This window comes from Ailuropoda melanoleuca, chromosome 14, assembly GCF_002007445.2.
Source record: "Ailuropoda melanoleuca isolate Jingjing chromosome 14, ASM200744v2, whole genome shotgun sequence".
NCBI classification, from domain to species: domain Eukaryota; kingdom Metazoa; phylum Chordata; class Mammalia; order Carnivora; family Ursidae; genus Ailuropoda; species Ailuropoda melanoleuca.
The window spans coordinates 31,872,211-31,888,346 of record NC_048231.1 but is presented as its reverse complement, the minus strand read 5'-3'; the positions used below and the strand labels follow the sequence as shown (position 1 = coordinate 31,888,346).

The 16,136-nt window shown below is 56.4% G+C and overlaps 1 protein-coding gene and 1 long non-coding RNA gene across 8 annotated transcripts in view; one reads left to right on the top strand and one right to left on the bottom strand.

Annotated features, from left to right (window-relative positions):
* Window positions 1-5,410, bottom strand: part of LOC117795997 — a 30,070-nt gene extending 24,660 nt beyond the window's left edge. Inside the window, exon 1 of one of the 2 annotated variants that reach the window (XR_004620239.1) lies at window positions 5,343-5,410. This is a non-coding gene — a long non-coding RNA (uncharacterized LOC117795997). Of the gene's footprint in view, window positions 1-5,305 lie in introns of both variants that reach the window. The other variant, XR_004620238.1, reaches the window with a different exon arrangement.
* ASB2 (ankyrin repeat and SOCS box containing 2) overlaps window positions 1-14,895 on the top strand; it is a 37,524-nt gene extending 22,629 nt beyond the window's left edge. For 5 of the 6 annotated variants that reach the window (XM_034642547.1, XM_034642546.1, XM_034642551.1 and 2 more), the window contains 6 exons: window positions 563-718; window positions 2,809-3,054; window positions 6,010-6,181; window positions 11,229-11,793; window positions 12,424-12,577; window positions 14,192-14,895. In XM_034642547.1, coding sequence (XP_034498438.1) covers window positions 563-718; window positions 2,809-3,054; window positions 6,010-6,181; window positions 11,229-11,793; window positions 12,424-12,577; window positions 14,192-14,328 — 1,430 coding nt within the window. In that variant the 3' untranslated portion in view covers window positions 14,329-14,895. The remainder of the gene's footprint in view (window positions 1-562; window positions 719-2,808; window positions 3,055-6,009; window positions 6,182-11,228; window positions 11,794-12,423; window positions 12,578-14,191) is intronic. The other variant, XM_034642548.1, reaches the window with a different exon arrangement.
* Window positions 14,896-16,136: the final 1,241 nt, after the last annotated feature.

Sequence of the window (16,136 nt, the reverse complement as noted above, 5' to 3'; positions counted from 1 at the left end):
GAGAGCCACTGCCAGCTTGTTCCAGAATGTTCCAGGGACTGATTTGGTGTGGAAAATACCACAGCTGTGCTTCTGCCGCGCCAAGGACATCCCCCACAGCTGTGGGAACCTGGGCAAACCATGCCTCCTCTCCGAGCCTCGGCTTCCCCCCAAGCCAGATGTGGATGGGTAACACCTGCAGACAGGAGTTAGCTCTGCCCTGACGCAGCATGCACCCCAGACAGCCCACCACCATACACTAGGGCAGAAACAGCTGTATGAGACAGAGCTTCTGGCTGTGGCTGGTGGGAGGGTAAGGGAAGGACAGGGTCATTCAGAGAGGGAGGGGGCTCAACCAGGGAAGGCTTCCCAGAGGAGGTGGCATCTGAGCTGAGTTAATATGACTGGGAAGCCAAAACAGCCCTGTGAAAGCAACTGAGTCCAGGGCCAAGAGGACGGATGGTAAATTTAGGTGGATGCTGCACATGTCTGTCATTGGAATTGGTGGAAATTGGGGTTACCTTTGTGTTGGGGGGGAGAAGGTATCGTCCCCCTTCGTGAACTTCCCATCTGTTCTCCCCAGCATACCCGGCAGTCATCGACCAGCGCACCTTGCAGGAGGAAACGGCCCTTTACCTGGCGACATGCAGGGGACACCTGGACTGCCTCTTGTCTCTGCTCCAGGCTGGGGCTGAGCCTGACATCTCGAACAAGTCCCGAGAGACACCGCTCTACAAAGGTGAGCCCCCCAGGTGGGCTTCCCTGGGGAAGGGTCCAGAGAGTAGGTGGGCAATAGGGAGCATTGCCCCCTGCCCCCACCCCAGCCAGCACCCAGACAACACAACAGCCAGCTAATGGCAGCAGAGAGCTCAGCACGGCGCACCTGGGAGCATGGGGGAGGGCTCTCACGCCAGGGGTAAGACCCCACAAAAGGGGGCGCTTGAGCTGAGCTGGAAAAAGACGGAGCTACCAGCTGGACAAGCAGAGGGAACAGCAGAGGCAGAGGCAAAGAGGTATGAAAGAAATTTGGTACCTCTGGGATGTTTAAAAAAACCTCGAAACTCCTAACTCATTCAATACATCATCCAAGAACTCTGGCATCTCTAGCAAGTACCCAGAGTCAAAATCTGAACGATTATCATAGCGGGCATTTCCTGAGTGTTTACTATGTGCCAGGCGCTGTCCTTTAACTGAACCCTAAAATCCATCTACGTATGGGACAGCACTACATGGGAGGCATCCCCATTTTACAGATGAGGACCCAGGCATCGAGACATGGAACGAGGCACCCAGGATTCCACATGTTCCAGCAGGCGGGCAGACGTGAGATTTAAACTCAGGGAGCTAGTGCCATCACCCCACGCTGAACTATGACATTATGAGGCATTCAGATCATGCCTCCATGCTTAAGCAATGAGCCTTGAGGTTTACAAATATGGTAGGACCTTTAATTCTGAAACACTACAGAAATCCCTGATTTTGGGATGCCTGGGAGGCACAGCGGTTAAGCGCCTGCCTTCGGCTCAGGGCGTGATCCTGGCGTTATGGGATCGAGCCCCACATCAGGCTCCTCTGCTATGAGCCTGGCTTCTTTCTCTCCCACTCCCCCCTTGTGTTCCCTCTCTCGCTGGCTGTCTCTATCTCTGTCAAATAAACAAATAAAATCTTAAAAAAAAAAAAAAAGAAATCCCTGATTTTCCCATGGGCCTGGTATCCAGTACCTGGAACATTCCACGGGAAGCAGGAACCGATAGTTGCTAACTGGGTCCACGGCACACCCGTGGTGGAAGTGTCTCTCAGAAGCCACGTCTGCCTGGGCACCAGAGCCATCTCCTGGAGACGCAGTTGTCCCAGAGAGAGCTCCCGAACACTGGGCAAGTCTCAGCCGCAGCTTAGGCCCTGGGGCTGCATGCAGTCCTCCCATGTGCCAAGCACCGTGCTAGAGCGTTCCACGCACCAGCTCACACAGTGCTCCCACAGGGTCCTCTCTGGAAGGTTTTGTGATCTCCGGTTTACAGGCGAGGAAACCAAGGCTTTGAGAGGAGGGGTGCTTTGCCTGGGGTCCCTTCTCATGCTCACCCCTGAGCAACTCGAAGAAGTGGTTAATTTGGACGAGAGCCCAGCCTCCCTTCTGATAACCTTGAGCCAGAGCCAACGGGTGCATTTAGGTTCTAGAAAGAATGAGGCTTAACAGGGAGGTGTGAGCAGCTTGAGACTTGATGAGCTGTACTCAGAAGACAAATTTTACTTCAATTTAAGTGAGTAGCCTTTGTGGAAGGGTTTCGAGTAGGAGTATGACTGCACTCCTCCCCCTCTTCTGACCCTGGTGAGTGGAAGACTCAAGCAAGTGACATTGCAGAGGGAAACGAGTTAGGGACACCCTGGAACCTCCCAAAGGACAGAGACTCTGGACCTGCCTGCCTGAGCTTGAATCCCTGTTCTGCCACTATCTGTGTGACCTTGGGCAAGTCGTTTAACTTCTCTGTGCCTCATATTCCCCCTCCGTGAAAAGGGATAATAACACTACATCCTTTAAGGGTGATTGGGAGAATTCTATTAGTTGGTGGTGTAAGGTGCTTGGAACAGAGTGCCTGGCCCATAATCAGTGTTCTATACATCAGCAAACATTATTGCTATTAGGATTGCTATTATTTTAGGTGTATTTCCTGGGTAAGATGCAGGGACTGGACCTCGGTACAGACCCTGTGGGAATTTGTAGAATGAACGGCTGACAAATGAATGGGTGGATAGACAAATACATGAATGAAGTCTCGGCCGGTCAGGTCCTGCCAGGGCCCCGCTGACCCTCTGGCCTCTCCCTGGGCACAGCCTGTGAGCGCAAGAACGTGGAAGCAGTGAGGATCCTGGTGCAGTACAACGCGGACACCAACCACCGCTGTAACCGAGGCTGGACAGCTCTGCATGAGTCTGTTTCTCGCAACGACCTGGAGGTCATGGAGATCCTGGTGAGCAGAGGTGCCAAGGTGGAATCCAAGAATGCCTACGGCATCACCCCCTTGTTCGTGGCGGCCCAGAGTGGGCAGCTGGACGCTCTGAGGTTCCTGGCCAAGTACGGTGAGTGCTAAGGGTCCCTGGGTCATGCAGCACAGCTGGAAGGGGCACAGCAGGGAAGGACCTCAGAGGTCCAAGGGGAGGCAAGTTTAGGGGTCACTCCGATGGAGTGATGGCATCTTCTCGGAGTGCTGTGTTGAGAAGGATTCAGAGGCTGTGTCCGGGCTCAGTGGGAGACGTGCTGAGGGCCACCACATACCTGGGGCGGTGGCGGGAGCGGCACACGTGCCACCTGTGTGTCATCTCTAATCTAGCCCAACATCCTCATTTTACAAATGAGGAATCTGAGGCCCAGAAAGGGGAACTGACTTATTTACAGTCACGTAGCGAATTTGTGGTGGAACGAGCCAGACTCTTGGTCTCCTGACACCCCAACCACTTCTCTGTCCACCATGTCACACTTCAAGGCCACAAGGAACCTCGGACAACATTTAGGTCACCTCCTCATGTTATAGGTGACGAAACCAGGGACCGGGATGGGAAAGTGATTTGTCCCAGGTCACACCGCAAAGTAATGGAAGAGGCGGGATGTGAACTGGGGTCTTGGCACTCTTTGCCTGGGGAAAGAGAAAACGGGGGAAAATAAAATACCATTGCCTGCATTATGAACAGAAGACACCCTGAGACAATGGCACACATTCTACCGGCTAAAGAACATCGTTATTCTGTTCTTCCCCGAGAACACCTTTGATTTCTTTTCTCTCTCTCCATGGGGAGGGAGCCTCCCTCTAGCAACAGAGGGACCAGGAGTAAAGCCAGACAGACCCTCGGGCTGAGCTGAAGTGATTTGTTGAGGACCTACTGTGTGCCCGACACTGCTGAACAGGAACACGGATCAGGCCAATGGGGTTTTCTCCACAGCCGTATGAGGTGGGCAGTGTCCTCACCCCATTCTGCAGATGAAGAGACTGAGGCTCAGCGAGCGTAGATGACCAGTCACAATCAGAGCCTGGATTCTGACCCTGTGCATCTGGCTCCACCCTGCACGCCTCTTGCGCTCCGCTGAGCCACTGCGGGCCTCGAGAATGACCAGCGTGGGACTCTGCTTGGATAAACACCACTTCCCCAGCACGTGCCTAAGCAGTTGGGAAAACAAACCCAGGGCACATCCTTGCAGCCGGGGACAGATCTGGACTGACCAGCTTGAGAACAAAGGGGCCCAGGCAGGGTCCTGGGAGCCCAGGCAAGGAGGCTGGGCAGAGGGAAGGGTGCTCAGGCGGCCAGGGGAACGGGCCAACTCCAAACATCTCTCCAGCTCTCCTGCCGACAGTCTGAGTCAGGGTCTGCTCCCTCTGTGGGCTGAGCCCACTTTCAAATCCAAATATTTTTCTGGTGAGAGCGGGTGGCTTTGCGGGCGGGGTCCAGGCTTCCAGGGAGCCTGAGCTCAAGAGCCTGGACCTGTTGGCCGACTTTCCCGCAGGGTGGCGAGCAGAGCCAGCCTCTGTGCCCTGGTGCCTCCACCCTGGAGGACTGGCCTTTGGGGAGCACCTTCTCTGCCAGGCGCTGTGCTGGGACATTGTCTCAGTCCGTCCGGGCTGCTCTAAGAGAACGCCGTGGACTGGGGGGCTTACAGACCACAGATGCTTATTTCTCACAGTTCCAGAGGCTGGGGAGTCCAAGATCAAGGTGCCCGCAGATTTGTCATCTGCTGAGAGCCTGTCTGTAGTTCATAGACAGCCTGGGTCTTCTCACTGGGTCTTCCTACCGCGGAGGGGCCAGGCAGCCCCCGGGGGGTCTCTTTGGGAAGGGCACTAATCCCATCCAGGAGCACAACTCCACCTTCATAACCTTCGCATCCCCCCAAAAACCCCACGTCCTAACACCATCGCACTGGGGATTAGCTTAAAGCATATGAATTTTGAGGGGACACAAACCACCAGCCCATAGCAGATATTTACCTATTTGATCTTATTTACTCCTCAGAGTAACCCTGATTAGTAGCAACTATTATTCCCAGTCCACAGATGGGAAAACTGAGGCCCCTGCAGGCTGCCCGAGGCCACAGGCCTTTGCAAGCCATGAAACAGAAACTTCGCTGGTTCTTGTTTCTCACAAATGCCTGCGCTCTTTCCACTAGACCAGAAGTCAGTTATCAACATTGAAAATTACCAGAAAGCCCGAGATAAGCAGAATGCCCAGGCAGAGCGGAGCTGTGGTTAACAGATGCTTGTGACTTCAGCCCTAACTGACACGTCACTGCTGTGTCAGCTCTATCTCCTTCCAGAATAAGGAGGGACTGGTGAAGAGACTGTACCTCTTTTCGCAGAGAAGCCCATGGGTCTCTCCCTTACCAGCCGGAGATGGAGAAGATGTAGGCGATGAGGCTGATGGAGTCTGTCCCCAGCTCGATTCCTCACCTCCCAGCATGCTCTCGTGTGCTCTGCAGAGGAGACCGGAAGCAATCCCTCTCTTACTCCTGGTCATGGAAGGCAGAGAAGAACAAATCCCAATTAATAAAGTTCTTGGGGCCTTTCCTTATCGGGGGGGGGGCTCTGCACGCTCCTAGAGCCAGGGGGCTTCCTCAGGACAGGGCCTGGATCATTTTCACGTGGAGTAAGGGTGAAGAGCATGGCCTCTGCCATCAGACCATCTGTCAGGGCCTCCGCTGTCAGACCATCTGGGTTCAAGCTTTGGCTCTGCACTTAGGAGCTGGGTGGTCTGGGGCAAGTGGCGTAGGTCCTCTGTGCTTGGTGTCTTTGTCTGCCACATGCAGACGAGAGTTGTGACCGATGGCAAGAGCTATGTTGTGGATTCATAGAGAGCGTGCCCCTCAAGCGTGGTGCTTGGCACATAGTAAGTGCTCAGTAAATGCCAGCATCATTGAGGGAAGTTTTCACTTCTAAGAGGCCCCCCGGGTCCTCCCCCAGGAGTCGCTGTTAAATGATCCAGTGCATCACAGTTGGCACATGCATGACAGTGGCCCCCAGCTCACTCCTTGATCTGCCTCTCCTCGGCCAGGCGCAGACATCAACACGCAGGCCAGTGACAACGCGTCCGCGCTCTACGAGGCTTGCAAGAACGGGCACGAAGATGTGGTGGAGTTTCTGCTCTCACAAGGCGCTGACGCCAACAAGGCCAACAAGGACGGCATGCTCCCGCTGCACATCGCCTCCAAGAAGGGCAACTACAGGTCAGCCCGGGCCCTGCCACCCATGCTCCGTGGCTCCCCACGGCTGGAGCGGGGGCTGCAAGAGTCCCGCCCACGGGACTTGGGAGGCCCAGGAGGGGTCGGGGTGGAGGGCACCTTCCAGGTAGAAAGGAAGAGACTATCTGGCGGTGGGCAAGCTAGAGCGCGTCACCTTATTAACTTACTTCACCCTCCTGACTACTCTGCTGTTAAGAAGCCAAGTCTCTGGAGGTAGATACTATTATTTTCATTTCTTCAAACGAGGAGGCTAAGACACAGAGAGGTTGAGTGACTTGCCCAAGGTCACACATCTCATAGATGGCAAGAGCTCAGCTGCTACAAATGTCGCCTCTACAGGAATTGACTCGGGGGGCCAGATCTGAGTCTGGACTCGTGGCTAGTTCTGTTGGGGATGCAGAGATAACCTCTTGGGCAATTAGGAAGCACACAGAGGATGCATAGAATAATATGAATTGTACCAATGAAACAACAACACGGAGTGCCAAGTATAATAGCTGACCTTTCCTGAGCACTTCCTATGTGCTGGGCACTTCGAGCAAGACAAGAGAGCTTGAGTCCGGGCGGCCCGAAACTGGCCACAGTGAGAGTATTTACACGCGGAAATTGCTGAATGCAACATTTCAGGGCCCCCTTAGCCCTGGGGAAGCCAGTGGTTAAACACGCATCAGCCCCGCCACTAGCTGGCGGGCTCAGGGAAGGCTCCCCGAGGAGCCAGAACCCCAGCAGCTCTTGAAGGATGACAGGGCTCCACGGTAGCCTCTCGATCCGTGTTTCCCGAACTTTGACCACTCGCAGGTCTCCTCCGCGTAGGCGTCTCTACTCTCACCGCCGAGTATATTTTCTTTTGAAGACATGTGTACTTAAAATGAGTTTGTTTTCAAAAGGAAACATTCAACACACTATTAGATTGCTGAAATTGCCAATTTACAATGAATAAAGAAAACATTTCATATAAAATTCCATCGAGGGCACCCCAGATGGCACACTTCGGGCAACGTGGCCCTGCCGTCAGGCAGAGAGAAGAGGGAAGAACACAGATTATGCACGTTGGGGGGTGTTGGCTGTGTTTGCAAAGGCAGAGGGAAATGGGGATGAGAGTGACATCCCAGGGAGTGGAATGGAGACAAAGAGACCCCCAGAGCCCCAGGCTCTGCACATACGGCCAACCAAAGATGCCCCCCATGCCCCACCCCTGCAGATATATGTGTGGAGGAGACCCCGCCTTCCCTGAACCCCAGAGCAGGCTGCAAGGCACGCAGACCTCGGTTTGCATTCCTGCTGAAGCCTCTGGTCATAAACCCTTCTGAGCCTCAGTTTCCTCTTCTGTAAAATGGGGGACAGTTACACCTGCTTCATGGGGTTGTTGTTGGGACCAGTGAGGTGGATATGCACGGCTACTGAATGGAAGTGAAGCACGCCACCAAATGCCGGGCACGGGTACCCCGCAGGTCGGTGCACACGATCTCCTAGTTAAGAAGAGCACATTCCATCATTTTCCAATTCAGCCAGTAGAGGGAAGAAAGCACCAAGTCAGGCAGTGGTGACAGGCAAGATGGATTCTTTCTCTTCGGCCCCAGAAAGATCCAGCATCAGTCAACAAACATGGCTTATTTCGGGCGTGACCCAGAGGGAGAGATCCAAAGAATGAAGGAGACGGCCCTTGGAAGTCTCCAGGCCCACTGGATCCCCACCCTTGCCTGCACAGCACTGTCTCTCTGGGATATTTGTTAAATGACACATCCCAGAACCACTATGCCAGAACCTCCAGCAGGGAGGGGGCCTAAGCCTCTACCTCTGCAAAGCTCCCTGAGCCAAACAGATCCAGCCCATCCACACCCTCAGGGGAATCACTGATCTAACACAAGCCCTGATTTTGCGGAGGAGAGAGATGGGAAGCGGCTTGCCACAGAGTGACAGAGCTGGCTGGCACTGTCCCTTGGTAGCCTTCCATCACACCCGGATGCCTCAAGTGGACCCCAATGTTGGCAGCCCGGCCCCAGCTGGAGGGGCAGTTGAAGGAGCACTGGGTGTGCCGAAGGATGACCAGGGAGCAGGGCCAGTCCTCTCTGGAGCCATCTATATGAACAGTTTGTGTGCCCCCAAATCTGCTTTGGATTCATGACTCTCAAAGTGATTTCCCTGGTCATTCCCCCTCCATTCCCAGGCCCCATTTCCCTCTGCTCCCCAAGACTGAGAGGGGCCAGGCCACTTTTGAGGGCTGCCCAACAAAGGATTAAAGCCAGGTTCCCAGCAGCTCCTGCCACCTGGCAGGGCCCATGGCCAGGCAAGCCCTGGGCCCTTCACTCCTCGGGCATGTGGCATTAACGGCCCTCTCCACGCTGACCTCCCATAGGCTGCTTGGGGATTTGATGTGACATTCCAGAGGTGTTCCGCACTCAGCCACCTGCCAAAACACCCCGCCCGTCTATAGTGTGGAAAGCAGCGCTCCGTGTTCGCCGGATGGTGCCATCTCTACCGCACCTTTAACCAGAGGCTGTGACATTCAGGCAGGGCTGAGAAAGGAACCCACAGGACACCGAAGTCACCTCCAAGGCACATTTTATTTTGTACTTCATTTCCAGTTTAGCAAAGGCACCTTATGAGATTAAAACTCAACACCAGATTTGTTAAGAAACGGTTTGTGCTGGACAAGACCAGATGCCCTACGCATCCTTTAACCTGATTTTAGAATAGCACCAAGACCAGGGGTTCGAAGGCTTGGCTACGCACTGGAAGCCCCCTGAGGACTCTAAAACCCCAATGTCTGGCCCTCACTCATCCTCAGAGATTCTGATGTAAGCGGTCCGGCCCATGCCCGGGCCTCGGTTTCACTCCCTGTAAAATGGGAGGGCTGCACGGGCTGCTGTCCAGACCCTGTCCCGCAGGGCACATTTACTGTGAGATTGGCAGAGTCCTACAGAGGCACACAAATGAGATGATTTTCCTGCATTATTAAGATGATGCTCTGGGACCGTAGGCAGCGTCCAGTCATGTTCCCACATTCCTGCCACTTTCCCCTGGTTGGACAGGGGATCGCTGGAGGCCAGCTGTGACCTGCCAGGGATACAAGCCCCCTCTGGCCGGCAGCCCCAGGGCAGTCTCTCTCGCTGTTCTTTCCCGGGCTTGGGCATGCCACGGCTGTTAGGGAGAATTTGTTGGCGATGGCTGTGGTCCAGGGTGAGGCCCCAGCCCTGCCTTTGACCAGCACCTCTACCGAGTGAGGTCAGGCCTCCTGTGCCTGCACAAATAGAAATTAGGAGGCAATAAGCCCCCCCGGGTGTGTGAATTTCCTTTTGAGGTTTTAGAGGCAGATTTTAGGCAAACAGAGCGTCACTAACAATAATAAGACTTTCCACTGAGATCCTAGCAGGAGGTCACTGGCATAAGATTTCCAGGAAGCCACGAAGCCAGCATGCCAGGAGGCAAAGAGGCGTGGGAACAGGCCTGGTGGCACCTGCTTGCCCCACCACGGCCACTTCCTTGGAGCTTGCACGGGGCTGCGAGGTCACCTGTCAGCAAGGGTTGGAAGGATTAGGGTCTGGAATCATGTCAGTGGCAGGAGCTTGTTCTTGCAGGTGGGAGGGGTCTAGGGGAAGAGGGCAAAGACAAGGGGTCAAGAGCCCCTGGAACTGAGCCCCCAAAATCGCTTAGTACTTTTGATGAGCTGCTTCCTCTCTCTGAGTCGCATCTGTTAAAAGGAAGGCCACAGAGCTGCCCCAGCTACCCCACAGGGCTGCAGTGAAGGTAAAATGGGGCAGGCAAGTCAAGGCGTTGTGATGCAAAACGCTGACTGCTACAAAGACAGGGCAGTGATTGAGAGTGTGGCCTGGGGAATCAGACTGCTGAGGTTCAAATCCTGGCCCCATCACTTACTGGCTGTGTGTCCCTGTGCAAGTCACATACCGTCTCTGGGCTTCATGTTTTCTCATCTGTAAACAAAGATCGTACAAGTCCTACCTCATAGGGCTGCTGGGAGGATATAATAGAATGACGTAGATTAAGTGTGAAGAGCAGTGCCTGGTTCAGCAGGAGAGAGCAGAACCAGGGCTCCCAGGAATGGCCAGCCTCAGCAGTGGGTGATCAACCCTCTCCAGGCCACAGGAAGGCACAGAACCTGGGGGAGGCTCCAGTCAGCCTTCAGGGAAAGAGGCATTGAGACTCACAGGAGAGGGGAGGGGACTTCGTGGTCACCAAGGGCTGACTGGGAGTTAGAGCAGGAGTGGTTGGGGCAGGACACATCTGTCCTCTCCTATCCCCCAGGACTTGCCGGCTCCCCAGAGATGTAGGACAGCTCAGCCCTGGAGTAGGAGCAGGGTACATTTCTTGGTTTGCCTCTCCTGATATGTGGTCTGGACAAGACCCTCAACCTCTCTGAGCCTCGATCTTTCTCATCTGCAAAATGGGAATGATGAGACATACATGATGGGTTGTTGAAAAGATTAAACCAAATTGTGTTTGTACATCCTTTAGATGTCTCCTGGAACATAGTGAGCTCTCAGACATGACTGTCACTGTCCCACAACCCCTACCCCACCCAGGCAGGGCAAATGCCAAACTTCTAGCTCCAAACATCACCACGGGCTTCACTGCCTCCTGCATTAGGCTTGTGGGCCTTCCGGTCGATTCCTTCAGATCACTGAGCTGGGAATGCGCAAGTCCTTAGCCTGAAATAAGTCCACAGGTAATTCTTGAAGCCACAGTCCTGCCTGGCTGAGGTTTTTTAGATCTAGGACTTTGGAGGCCACGGGTTCTGAGTCCGAAGCCCAGCTCCACCCCTTACTGGCTGTGTGACTTTGGAAAGGTGGTTGAAGCTCTCTGAGTCTCAGTTTTCCTGACCTGTAAAGCGGGGGAGAGCAGCACATGCATCCTCCCCAAAGTGGTCCCGGTGAGCTTGGCTGGCTCCCCCGCGCCCCCTCCTGGTGGGCCCGTGCCTCCCCACACGGTAGTCCTGAGCGGCCGGGCCCGGGCCCTCGGCGCCCCCTGCCGGCGGGGCCGCCCCCTGACCCGCGCTCTCCCGCCCCGCCCGCAGGATCGTGCAGATGCTGCTGCCGGTGACCAGCCGCACGCGCGTGCGCCGTAGCGGCATCAGCCCGCTGCACCTGGCCGCCGAGCGCAACCACGACGGGGTGCTCGAGGCGCTGCTGGGCGCGCGCTTCGACGTGAACGCGCCGCTGGCGCCCGAGCGCGCGCGCCTCTACGAGGACCGCCGCAGCTCGGCGCTGTACTTCGCGGTGGTCAACAACAACGTGTACGCCACCGAGCTGCTGCTGCTCGCCGGCGCCGACCCCAACCGCGACCTCATCAGCCCCCTGCTCGTGGCCATCCGCCACGGCTGCCTGCGCACCATGCAGCTGCTGCTGGACCACGGCGCCGACATCGACGCCTACATCGCCACGCACCCCACCGCCTTCCCCGCCACCATCATGTTCGCCATGAAGTACCTGTCGCTGCTCAAGTTCCTCATGGACCTCGGCTGCGACGGCGAGCCCTGCTTCTCGTGCCTGTACGGCAACGGCCCGCACCCGCCCCCGCCGTCGCGCTCCAACCGGTTCAGCGACACGCCCGCCACCGAGAAGGAGCCCGCCGTGGTCCAGGTAGGCGGGGCCGCGCCTGGCGGGCGGGGTGGTGCGCGCGCCCAGGGCGCACGGGTGTGGAGTCTGGAGGCAGCGGAAAGCCGTGGCCAGCATGCTTTAGAGGCACCAGAACTTCGTGGCGCACGGAAACCGGTTCATGCTTTTTTGTCTCCTCCGTCTTGGGGAGTGTAAGAAACCGACAGTGGAGAGCAGGGGATTGGTGGGGAATGTGTAACCCTGAGGGGTCCACCACCACTCGCAGCAAACCTACACCTGGAATATGATGTTGAAGGATCAGGATGGGGATGGACGTGAGGGCAGATTGGCTTAGGCCAGATGAGGTGCAGGGTGGCCCAGAGGCAGGACCGGTCCGTGGTGATGACCTAACAAGGCAGAACTATAATGGCTAATCCTTTATGGGCCACTTGCCTCGACCAGGAAGTTGAGGCTTAGAGAGGCGATGGCCAAGCTGCCCCCCTCCCGTCTTCGGCCGCAGACACTGTGTTGATGAGGGGGGAGTGGATCTGTGGAGGCGGATCCTGCCGTGAGTGCGCCCGGTGTCTGTCCTCCGATCCGCCTCCTGGCGTCCCCGGCCTCGAGTTCCCCGACAGACGTGCTCGCTCCCCAGCCCTACTGCGTGATCTCTTCCAGTTCTGCGAGATCCTGTCTACCCCGGAGGTGAGCCGCTGGGCGGGGCCCATCATCGACGTCCTCCTGGACTATGTGGGCAACGTGCAGCTCTGTTCTCGGCTGAAGGAACACATCGACAGCTTCGAGGACTGGGCGGTCATCAAGGAGAAGGCAGGTAGGGGCTGCCGCTGCTGCTACGGGCAGCTCACCCTGTCTGATTCAGGCCCAGGACTCGGGGCATGTGACTGCTACTAACATTTGATGAGCGCCTACTGCATGCCGAGCTCTGCACCGCATGTCACAGACGGTGTCTTCATGACTCTGTTCTGTAAATGAGAAGACCGACCCTTCGAGAGATCATGTCACCTGAGCCAAGGTCTCACTGATAGTTAGCTGCAGAGAGGAATTCAAACCTAGGTTTGACCAACCTTGGAGTCTCCCCACCTGATGGTTCCAGGATGTTTAAAACGGTTCCAGCTCGCTGAGGGGTATTGGGACTTTTGGCCCCGTTTGTGGGTCAGAGAGGTAGTGTGGCGGGGTAGAGGAGAGATGGTGGTCTCAGGCACTTTCAAATTGCAAAGTGCATACAAAGCCCCTGGGCATTTTGTTAAAAATGCAGATTCTGACTCAGTAGGCCTGGGGCAAGGCCTGAGAGTCTGCATTCCAGCACGTTCCCAGGTGGTGCCCATGCTGCCGGCCCCCAGACCACACACCAGGAGCAGCACTAGTCTGGGAGGCAGGCCTCTGGAGCCAGGGGCTTTCTGGGTGACCATCCGGGGCCTCAGCGTCCCCAGCTGAACAGAGGAGGCTGGGCAGGCTCCTGTCTGGCCCCCTCCAGCTCTTCCAGCATGAGGTGTTTGCAGGTGGGTGTGCCTGGTGGGGTAGATGGGGCAGCCTGGCTAAGTCAGGCCGAGAACCCCTCTTAGGCATTACAGGGCTCACCTGGGCAGGTAAGGTGTCAGCAGTACTCAAACTGGGTGGTGTCCGCCGTCCCTGCCCCCACCCTGGCCTCTCTGCACCACCAGAGCTCAGGGCTTAATTCCATTTGCGGGGGCACTTAACAGGTGGAACTCACTGACCCCTTTGCTAAGGCTGTATTGGGGGTCCGAACTGGGTACATAGAGGAAGGAGCACAAGGCGAGGGGGATGGCAGCTCCAGTTCCAGGTGCGGTCTTCACTACGTCCTCACCTGTGAAATGGGTTTGTACCTGCCCCACCTACTTCCTTGGGCTGCGCAGATCAATGAGGGGTGACGAGGGGGAAGCTGCTTTGCCAGATCTTTTCAGTTGGCAGGGGCTGGGGTTACAGAGCCAGGGGTGGGGGGCTCCAAGCACCTCCCCCCCTCTTTTTTTTTTTTTAAATCAGCTACATGTTCAGCGTGAAGCCCAATGCAGGGTTTGAACTCACGATCCTGGGATCAGACCTGAGCTGAGACCAAGAGTCGGACACTTGGGGCACCTGGGTGGCTCAGTCGTTAAGCGTCTACCTTCGGCTCAGGTCATGATCTTGAGGTCTTGGGATTGAGTCCTGCATCCCCTGCTCCATGGGGAGTCTGCTTCTCCCTCTCCCTCTGCTGCTCCCCCTGCTTGTGCTCTCTCTCTCAAATAAATAATCTTAAAAAACAAAGTCAGACACTTAACCTCTTGAGCCCCCCAGGTACCCTTCAAGCCCCCGCCTCTTCTCTGCTCACATCGCCTGGGTGTCTCCTACGTGCCAGCGGTCACAGGTGCAAACGCTTTGTTGGTTGCAAACCACACGTCAGCATTTCTCTTTTCTCTCCTTTCCACAGAACTGCCCAGACCTCTGGCTCACCTGTGCCGGCTGCGCGTGAGGAAGGCGGTCGGGAAGCACCGCATAAAGCTCCTGGACGCCCTGCCGCTCCCAGGCAGGCTGATTAGGTACCTGAAGTATGAGAACACCCAGTAACCAAGGCCGCGCGGAGGAGCGGCTCCTCAGACTGTTTCATTAAAGCCTCAGGACCGCGGCATCCCCAGATCCCAGGGGAGCGGACCTGGTGATAGACGGAGGCTGTGGGCTGCCTCCCGGTCAGCTGGGGCAGCTGCTGCGACCTTGCCAGGTCTCTGGGCCAGACCTTTGCCTGGACCAGAGAACAGAATGTGTCAAGTAGGAGAAAAACTGTGTTTGTTTTCAAACTGCTGAGTAGACCTTGGACCTTCTCTGCCATTGGGAATGGTGGAACCTCCATTCCTGGGGCTGGGCGGCGGGGGTGGGGGCAGGGCAGAACTTGGGGTGGCCCGGGGAAGGTGGGAGCCAGCAGGGAAGTCCCGGCCCCAACACTGGGCTGCGGCTGGAGCACTTTCAGGGATGAGTCTGCCTTTCCAAGACAACCTCGCTGCGGAGCTGTCCCCGTCCCCTCCCCCTTTGCTAGGCAGAACTCTTGACTTCTGAGCTTTCTTCCCGGAGGTGTGGTCTGGTGGGGGTGAGTGGGAGGCCCACCTTAAGTACAATAAATGTTGCAGAGATGACACCTTGCCCAGCGAAGTCCCTCTCATCAGATCCCCCCACCCACCCCGCACCAAGGGACTGGGGTCCTCAGCGCTGCTCCTGGCCAGTGTAGGGGTGGGGCAGGTGCTGGGACAGGATGCACAGACCCCTAGACATGTCCCCTTTGGGCTTCTGAAAGCTAGAGCGGAGCTGGTGGCCCAAGGAGAGGGGCAGCTCCTTGCCCTGTGAGTGGAGCAATTGGGGTTGGTTTCTCTCTCCTGCTTCAATCACCATGGAAACGGGAGCTCCATCACAAACAGGGCTCAGTGTCTACAAGTCTCCTGACATCTGGGATTGCCTCGCACACACGTTTCCTGGCACTCTGTCTTCACGTCCTGCCCACCCCTGTTTTGCTACAGAAGTTGAAATACCAGGGAGGAGAAATCTAAATGCTGGCCACGTGAGACACGGCCCTGGAGCCGTGACTACCGTCAACCCCTGCAAAGGCATCAAACCGGGGGCATCCGGCCCTGTTCCTTCCCGTTGCTTCGGTGGGTCATCCTGGGGCTCTGTGGGACATCTTCCGGAGCTGCCAGCCCATGTTCAGGCTGGCGTGGTCATGGCACCTTCTCGAGCTCTGAGGCCCCGCGCTGAAGCCGGCTTTCCCTGTTTCCACGAAGCCACAGTGACTCACCAACATTCCCTCCGAAAGCATGATGAAAGTGTCCAGGCCAGTCTGTGGTGACACCGGAGCAGGTGACCTCGTCTAGAGCCTGCACCCGCCCCACCCCGAAATCTGGAAGTGTCTAAGTGCGGTCAAATGTCATTTCTGGGCTTGGCAAAGTGAGCAGCTGGCCGGTGGGGGAGCACAGCTTTGAGGTCCAGCTCTGCCCTTGGCTTGCTCCTCTGGGCCTCAGGTTCCCCATTGTTGTGGTCTCCCGGGACCTTGCCAAGTCCTCCACACCGGCTTTCCATGGAATCAGGAAGACCCAGTGTCTTCCTGAAGAGGAAAAGTCGGTGAAGCAGCACTTTCCAGCCACAGGTCAGAGGGGACTCAGCCACATCCTGCCCGCTCCTTCGTGGTCCTGATGGGAAAACAGAACCAAAGAGCGGAGGGGACTGGCCCAGACACACATAGCAAATCCCTGAGGTTTTAACCCAACAGTGCCTGGCCAGGGTCCCATGTGGCCTTGCTGCAGGAGATCCTAAAGAAATCCCCACGGAAACCTGCGTCCTCCCACAGTGTAGATGTTCCACCCGGGGGCCCGGGGGGAGTGGCCAGAGAGGGC